Source organism: Zeugodacus cucurbitae, chromosome 3, assembly GCF_028554725.1.
Source record: "Zeugodacus cucurbitae isolate PBARC_wt_2022May chromosome 3, idZeuCucr1.2, whole genome shotgun sequence".
NCBI classification, from domain to species: domain Eukaryota; kingdom Metazoa; phylum Arthropoda; class Insecta; order Diptera; family Tephritidae; genus Zeugodacus; species Zeugodacus cucurbitae.
The window spans coordinates 5,091,101-5,100,000 of record NC_071668.1 but is presented as its reverse complement, the minus strand read 5'-3'; the positions used below and the strand labels follow the sequence as shown (position 1 = coordinate 5,100,000).

General features: G+C 39.1%; 1 protein-coding gene across 9 annotated transcripts in view; it reads right to left on the bottom strand.

Annotated features, from left to right (window-relative positions):
• The window catches only part of LOC105214212 (muscle-specific protein 300 kDa), a 178,799-nt gene that overhangs the window by 97,972 nt on the left and 71,927 nt on the right, over positions 1-8,900 (bottom strand). For 6 of the 9 annotated variants that reach the window (XM_054228214.1, XM_054228210.1, XM_054228211.1 and 3 more), the window contains 7 exons: positions 8,481-8,634; positions 8,253-8,413; positions 7,097-8,065; positions 6,824-6,997; positions 6,270-6,416; positions 5,720-5,957; positions 2,733-5,515 (listed from right to left, as the gene is read on the bottom strand). In XM_054228214.1, the coding sequence (XP_054084189.1) occupies positions 2,733-5,515; positions 5,720-5,957; positions 6,270-6,416; positions 6,824-6,997; positions 7,097-8,065; positions 8,253-8,413; positions 8,481-8,634 (4,626 nt within the window). The remainder of the gene's footprint in view (positions 1-2,732; positions 5,516-5,719; positions 5,958-6,269; positions 6,417-6,823; positions 6,998-7,096; positions 8,066-8,252; positions 8,414-8,480; positions 8,635-8,900) is intronic. The other 3 variants (XM_029041591.2, XM_029041595.2, XM_029041586.2) reach the window with 1 other exon arrangement.

Here is an 8,900-nt window from a genome sequence, read left to right as displayed (position 1 = left end):
TGTAAAATCATATGAAGGTCTACAGTCCTCCGATGATGGATCTAAACTTTTATAGACTGTGAATGAAGAAATTCCAAATGTAAAAACATAACTGTTCCCAGAAGTAAGTCAATAGATGTCATAACTGAGCTAGACCGCGGCCAACAGAAGAAACAGGCTTCGACACAGTCTTCCTACAGCTATTTATACAGAAAGATCCTTTCATAGACCCGCTCATTTTACAAAGAGAGAAAACATGAAATAATGATCCTTACTAACTTCAACTTAGACATATAAATCTATTCCTACACCCAATCGTTTTACAAAGAAGAAACCATGGCCTAATGATCTTCTATACCAGTCTTTCATATTTCTCATTATTTTAATGCTTCCAAATAGATTATGAAATGAATGATCCCACATTCGCTTTGTCATTGAAAACTATTAGGTGCAACAAGCCCCCGTGACCAGTTAAAAAATATGAAGAAAACATGCAATTAAGCCTGAAGAAAGTATGTGCAACACACACATGCATGAAAAGAGAAAATAAGCCGAATCTACGGATTAAGACACGGTAACCTTTCCATTGAAATGGTAAAAGTTAATACCTAAGCAGACTTAAAGCATGTTGTTGTTGTTGCGACAAAGAAAGAGATTAATTGTCGACGAGAAAAGCTTTCAACTGCGCATTAACCTTTTTCCTCGTGCGATACAAGAACTGGCTTAATTAACAAGCCTACATACCGCCCGACTACACAATAGGAACACTGGAACGGAGGTGAAATCCACAAAATTATTATGATTACATACGTAGAAGCCGGCATTTTGCAGTTTCACTCAACTAAACAGCGCCAACAACAACCGTTACACACACAAACGCGGGGCCACCAAAAAACGCCGGTGATTTGGTCGGTCCGGTTGCATGCAGTCATGTCACAGAGCAACCATGAAATGCAAACGTGAGTGCGAAATGGAAACAAAAACAAAAAAGAAGAAAATTAAAGTTGAAAAGCGCAAACGAAAAGGAAAAAGCGAATGCAGAGAAACAGCTGACCCGTGGGGCGAAACATAATGCAACAATGCGCTGACGTGCCGCAGTTGGACAGTTAAGAAAGATTATGACATAAATTCCAGCGCATTGTGGAGCGCGAGCGATAAGCGTATAACGAAAGAGAGTTTAAGTCCACAATGTGGAGCTCTTTGGAAATCGCGTGTTGCTGCCAAATTTATATTTCCTATGAGACCAGTGTCACTCTTCACACAAGTGTCGAGGAAACGCTCTGTTTGAAGCAGCGACTCTCGCTCACGTGAGTTTATGTTTCGCTATATAACTTCACGAATATGTGGTTATGTGTTTTGCCGACGCAGTTGTCATTGATTTCGTGCTTGTTGATGGTGATAATGATGATGATGTCATTTGGCAAGCACACACCACAAACAAATGGCACATGTTTTCCATATATAGATTGATATGTATGTAGTCATGATTTTTGTACTTGGCTATTATTATAGTTAACTTTTGCCGACATGTGCTTCCGCAAAACGCGCTCTTGATTGCTTCTTATTCTGCTCACAGTTGCTCGACTAAATCTGGCAAACATCTGAGCATGAGCATGACAAGGCAATCACCGAATCGGTCTCTCGAACACTTTCGTCAGTGCGTATGTTTCAATAACGTGTTCTTTTATCCTGACCTGTCCAGATGGGTGTGGTGCGTGCTGCTGGCGCTGCACTGACACTGGCTTAAATGGCGTATGCAACAAAATGTGCCGAACAACTTTCCTAACAACTTTTGCCGGCCGGCAGGCAATTCGTAAAACAACAAAAAATAAACCAAATGTCTGAAACCTCAAACCGGAATGAAAAGGCCAGACGAAAAATATGCCGAATGTGGAATATTCGCAATGTTGGCTGAGCGCAAGTACAGTGGTTTCGAGATGATTAAATTTCATACAAATAAATAAAAAAAATTAATTTAATAAAATAAAATAAAATAAAATAAAATAAAATAAAATAAAATAAAATAAAATAAAATGAAATAAAATAAAATAAAATAAAATAAAACAAAATAAAATAAAATAATAAAATAAATAAAAATAAAATAAAATAAAATAAAATAAAATAAAATAAAATAAAATAAAATAAAATAAAATAAAATAAAATAAAATAAATGAAATGAAATGAAATGAAATGAAATGAAATGAAATGAAATGAAATGAAATGAAATAAAATAAAATGAAATAAAATTAAATTAAATTAAATTAAATTAAATTAAATTAAATTAATATAAATTAAATTAAATTAAATTAAATTAAATTAAATTAAAATTAAATTAAGTTTAAAAAATTAATTTAATTAATTAAAATAAAATGAAATTAAAAAAATTAATTAAATTATTTAAAACAGAATAAATTTAGTTCCGAATTTATTAAAAAATTAAAATAAAAAAACAATAAAAATTAAATTAAGTTTAAAAAATTAATGTAATTAATTAAAATAAAATGAAATTAAAAAAATTAATTAAATTATTTAAAATAGAATAAATTTAGTTCTGAATTTTCTTAAAAAATTAAAAAAATTAAAATAAAATAAAATAAAAATAAGTTTAAAAAATTAATTTAATTAATTAAAATAAAATAAAATAAAATTAAAGTAAAAAAATTAATTTAATTATTTAAAATAGAATAAATTTAGTTCTGAATTTGCTTAAATACCCTAAACTAAACCGTTATAATATAATAATTCGCACTCACCTGTACATTGCCGATGGCGTGTGACAATTTCTGTATGTTGAAATGCAGGCCAGCCAAATTCTGTACGGGCTCATCGCTGAACTTGCTGCGTTCAATGGTTGCCTTAACACGCTCCACCGATTGTTGATACTCGCGCCAACGTTCGACCTCTTTCTCCAATTCGCCTTGCTGCGATTTGGCATTGGCAATGTTATTGGCCAATTTAGTTTGGTGTTGTGCCAATTCGCGCGACAATTCCGACTGTTCGAAGCTGCTCAACGAGGGCCAAATCTTATCGGCGGCCTCTTGGATTTGTTTGTGCACCAGATTCTTAATTGGTGTTTCATTGCCGAAGAAGATTTTATGTTCTTCCAAGTCTTGCACAAGATTTTCATAGTCGATGCCATGTTGGCTGTTTTGTAGACGTGTCTCAGCTTCATGCACCCAATCATTGAATTTCGCGACTAATTTCATGTACTCAATACGTGAGTCACGGTTGTTGATCAAGTATTTCTCGCGATCTTCAAGCTCTTGTGGCAGTGAGGAGACTAGTGAACGACCTTCGGAAAGCATTTCAACCAGTGAGCTGGGCATGCCAATCTCGGTTTTGACGCTGGCGTTGATTTTGTCGAATTTATCGAGATATTCTTGTATTTCATTGCGTAGCTTGTGGTGTTTCTGTATTTCGTGTTCTACAGATTCAGGATCACGATCCAAGAGTGGACGGGACTTGGCAGAGGCTTCATTGTTATGCAACCAGTCGAGAATTTCTGAAAGTTCAGCAGCCATTTTGCGATGGTGTTCGAGTTGCACTTGATGTTTTTGACGTTGTGACTCGACCGCCTTACGTAGGTTCTGTAGTTGATTTTTCAGTGATTGCAACTGTTCGGTGATGCTGTTCTTGTCGGCAGCGGTACCCTCAGAGGCAATCTTCTGACCCTTATCGGAAGCAGAGGCCAACAGACCCTCACATTCTTGTATCTTGACGATAACATCGTCGTACTTGTTGATCTTGTCTTCCAAGCTGTCGGGCGAGTTCTCAATATCGATTATGACATCAGTGTACTTCATAATGAAGGCGATAATCTCATTGATTAGCGCAATGAATTGCTCACGTAACAACAGCAGTTGACGCAGATGAGCCAGTTGGTCTTCAATCAATTTGATCATATCATCCTGTTGTTGTAATATGCTCTGCAACTCGGGTAGATCATCCATTTGTATGTCACCCATTTTGTTCTTGCTATCCTTGAGCTCCTTCAAGATACCTTCGTAGGCACCCAGCAAGTCCTGTACATCTTCGATCTTTGAACCGATTGGTTTGTTGAGCTCGCGCAAGCGTTGCTGTATTGTGTTGAGGAATTGCATGCAGTCAGCTAATTTACCTTTAGCATCCTTGTATTTCTTGATATGATCGGAAAGCGTATTCACGCGATCCTTAATGTTCTGTGTCACTTTACCGTAACGGTCCTTCAAGTTCTTGATGTCGTCATTTAGTTTCAACTTATCAGGATTGCTCAGAGTTGGCAAAATACCCTTGCCTTGATCGGCAACATTGTTCATTAGATCAGCCTTGCTTTCGGCATCCTCGAGCAATTTCCTGTAGTGAGCCATTTGTTCCTCCAACACCGGTACACTGGTTGTACGCAATTCACCAGCAGTGGCGGTCTCCATCTCATTCAACCAATCGCTCATATTCTTCATGGCGTCCTCGAATGATTTACGTCCATGCAGCAGATCGCCCAAAGCCTTAGCGCGCTTACCACTCTCATCCTTTAGAGTTTGATAATCGCCTGCTATTTCATCGAGTATTTTCTGCAAAGCGGCTCTGTCTGCCTCCGGACAGTCCTTCATTATATTCGCTGCTTGACGCTGCACATCGCTCAAGACTGAGTCATTGAATTGTTTCGCTTCATCGTCGTACTTCTTATTCTCTTGTATTTTCTTTTCGATTTCGGACGATGGCAATGGGTGGTACACAGGCAATTTACGTACTTCGGCTATCTTCGATTTCAGCCAAGCGCGTGCCTTTTCCAAATCAACCTCAAGGGCTTTACGTGCTTTGGAAGCATCCAGTGCGCGATCTAATTCACTCTTCAGCACTTCAGACAAATTCTTTTGTTCGGAATTCAATTGACGTAGCGCCGACTCAAGTTGTGCGTACTCGACTGGTTCAAGTTCGGGTTGCATATTGGCAATACGTTTCTCCAAAGCGTCAGCTTGTGACTTCTTCGCTTCGGCCTCCTTCATAATGCCCTTGATGGCTTGTTGACGTGCCTCAGCTGCTTTGGGTTCATAACCCATTGCAGTGGGTGTTTGCAGCTCTTGTATCTTATCCTTGACCCAATTATGTAACTGTTCGATTTCACCCTTAGCGCCATCAACACCCTTATTGGTGACATCCAGAAGTTGTGCTTTGCGATCGATGCGTTTGCCGAGATCAGCATAACGACGATCCAAAGATTTCATTTGTTCTTCGACCTGTTGGCCATCCAAATTGCTAATAGCCTCGGCAACTTGTGCTGCTTTGCCCTTCAGCTCTTGGATTTTGTTTGGACCCTGTTCTTCGAATTCTTTCTTGATTTCGTTGATGGCAGCCTTCTTCTGTGCACAATTCAAACCGGAACCTTTGTCCAATACATCCATACGTTTGATCAGCGAATCGAACCAGTTTTGTACATCCTGTACACCTTGGCGATAGCTATCGATATCATTTTGACCTGCTTGCTTCTTGGCAATAGCGTTCATTAGCTCGGACTCGAGTTTGTCGAGGTTATCATCGAGATCGGTGTCCTCATCGGCCACTGAAAGTGAAATAAAATGGAATATTAGAGCTAGAAAGTGCGGAGTAACGAAAACTTTAAACCTTTAATGGTCATTATTTAGAATACTTCTGAAGGACCAAAGAAAGTTATAAGGGAACGGACGGCTGAAGACTATCTCCTCAGCTAAACGCTCTCAAATAACTCTTAGTTCACAGTGAAAGAAATAAATGTTCCGTTACTTACATGATCCAGTCATCTCCAACATCAGTTGTGAACGTTTATCTCCAATCGAATTCAAGAGGTCATTCATGGCGACCAACTCTTGTTTGGCGGCTTCGGGACGCAACTTACATGGACGTGTTAGCCAATCACTAACAGTTGTCTCCTGTTTCTTAACCCAATCTTGGAGCTCGACGCGTTGTTTCTGTTGTTGCTCTAATTCACTCACTGAAGCGGTCAATCCACCCAAGTGGGATTGCACCTAAGCAGAAGAATTAAATAAATTTTATTTGTAAAAACACTAAAACAGTTAAAATGAACCCAACCCGTACCAAACTAGTAACGCGTATGTAAAATTTTGCCCGGAGAAACCTTATCGAAAGTGTCTTATGTACATGTGTATAAATTTAGAAAGCAATTTGTTTACAAAATTTAGACTCATTGGCCAAATAGGTGAACAGTGAAGCAGTTTAGACAGGAAAGTTAGTAAGTTTGTAACTAAAGCATTATGAGAGCAGCAAGGCATTTCCTGCAAAGCTGGATTGAAAAGCAGTTCAAGACGGGACGCACTTACCTTAGTGATTAATGCATTAAGCTTAGTTACACGCTCGCTATGAGAGCGTGCTGGATCATGCAGAGCATCATTGGTCTCGGGTAGCTCAAGTTCGACATCAGCTTTGGCGGCGATGTTGCTTGAGTACTCTGCTCGGTTACTCGGCATCTTCACGAATATTATTGGTTGAGGTATTTTTAACGGGTTTGGCGGTAGTTTGAGGTTAAGCGGGCGGTTAGGTATTTTTTGGATTTTTTTATATTTTGGTTGATAAATGGCAGTGTGCATATTGTTGTTGTGTAAGTGCAGCGGTTTATAAAAATTAGGAAAATTAATGCAAAAACAAAAATACAGAGGTTAAGGGGTATACTAAATTACAAAAACAAATTATTAGTAAAATAAAAAACATTAAATTATAATTTGTACTTAGCGGCAGGTGTTACTTCTTCGGCTTGTAAAATTTTCAAGGCATAACAGGCGCATACTTTTATTACTTTTTAAAGACTACATAGCTTTACTACGTTCTGCGCTTTATCATAAAGTTTTTCCCCATATACAGTTGACTAATCACTTACCTGATCCAACAAATCTTCCAATTTGGCGCGCACAATGAGCTCACGTTCGGGTATGGTTTGCATAGCGGACTCCAACGGCGAGCTGGGACGGCTGATTGAGGCGGTGGCAGCTTCACAAGCTTGCACGGCGGCAGCCAGGCGGGACTTTTCGTTGTTCAGTTTGGTTTGTAGATCCTGAGAAGGGCGAAAGAAATGGATGTGATAAAAAATATTTTAAAAAAGGAATCTTTAAAAAACCTAAAATATAAAAAAAACTCCGTAACAGTAACTCACCTGCGCACACTTCAATTGCTGCTGCGCGATCTCCAAACTGGTGGCTGGCGCATCCAACTCATTTTGTATGACCGGTTCGTAGGCCTCCAAATTGTGCATAATGCTATCCAAAGTGTCCTCGTATTCCTTGAATTTGGCCAATGACTCATGCAAGCGATTTCTGATCTGCACTGAGGTCTGCAACAAGGAATTGTAACTGTCCTGTATGTTCTTCAATTGAGCCTCGACGGTGTCGCGTATTGCTGGTGTGGTCGGCTCGTAGCGTCTGATTTGTGCTTGCCCCTTCGAATTCAAATCATCCAAATTGGATTGATACTTTTGAATTTCATCCAATAAAGCTTCGTGTTGCTTGATTTGTTCTTCGGTTTGTTCACGATTCGAAATGAATAGGGAATTGTGTGCCATGAGTTGGAAGGAAATTTGCAGTAACCATTTTTCAATATCCTGCAAACTCTGGTGGTAGGCATTGTAATCAGCCATTTCATTCTCCAATCCCTTAATGTAGGCCGCACAATCGTTCTTTACTTTCTCCCAGCGTGCCTGCTTTTGGTGTACAGCATCCACTTCGGTACCTAAGCCCTTGGCTTCGCCCAGCAGATTCTCAATATCAACACCCTTCTGTTTAATTTCGTTTTGTAGTGTCTTGTAGCGTTCGAGTAGTGTCTTCATTTCGCTCAATTCACCCTTAGTGTCGGGCACAGTTTTGAGTGTGTTCTCAGTGCTGACGAGCCACTTCTCGAGCTTGTCACGATTGTTGGCAAAGTCGGACCAGCGATTTTGCGCTTGCTTCAAGTCGCTCAATTTCTGTTTGACAGCGAGACCCAATGCGTCCCAATCTTCGCGTACTTTAGTCATAAGCTCACGCAATACCTCTTGCTTGCCTTCGGGTGTGATATTCGATGCTTTTGTGTACGCCTCTTGTACCATGCCGAGCAGATGTTGACCCTCGGGGAGACGGGAAGCTAACGACTGTAAAGAGAGTGGAGGATTAGGTTAGGAATTATTTGACTGACTATATATTCTAGTAGGGAGTACAGTAGTATCATTAATTGTAGAGGTATGTAAAACACCATAGACAATGAAAACAGGTTTCCCATACGTATAAAATACTCTGACCTAAAATACGACGAATTCTCTTAAATCTATATTAACTTACATTAACTGTCTCCAGTTGTTGCGCGATCTCACTAACATCACCATCTCCAGTGCAGCCGTCGAGGATTTCTTGTGCCTTCTCAATCCAAGCGTCCATTTCCTTTTTGTAATTCAAGAACTCGGTGTGATCCGAGAGATTCTTTTCAATCTTGGAAACGAGACCTGTAAAAGAGGCGATTAAAGAGTTAATAAATTTCTTAGATTCTATGGACTTAGACTTAGCACCCACCTTGTGCCAGTGTCAGCAGTTTGGTGTAGTTAGACTGGGTTTCCACGGTCTGATCACGTACTCTGCTGCAGGCGCTGTGTTCCATGAGCAATTCACAAGCGTCATTGAGGTCTTCGACATTATCCTTCTCCGCGACAACTTCCTCCAACAGTTTCTGTGTGTAAATTTGAAAATCGGTTAATATAAAGTAGATAGAAGTAGAAGTAGATAAAGAATTTTATTGTTAATTATCTTTGTTTAATTTTGATTAAAAGTTTTGACTTCAGTGATTACATAAAATTATTTCATTTAGTTTTGAAAAGCTTTGTGTTTTGTACACTGTGTTTTGTGGGTGAGTCGTAGCTTATCTAGGTTTAAGTGTGAGTATACGATGACTTCTGGCATTAAGCTTAGTTGATTAGTTAGTTAAGGTGCACAGCT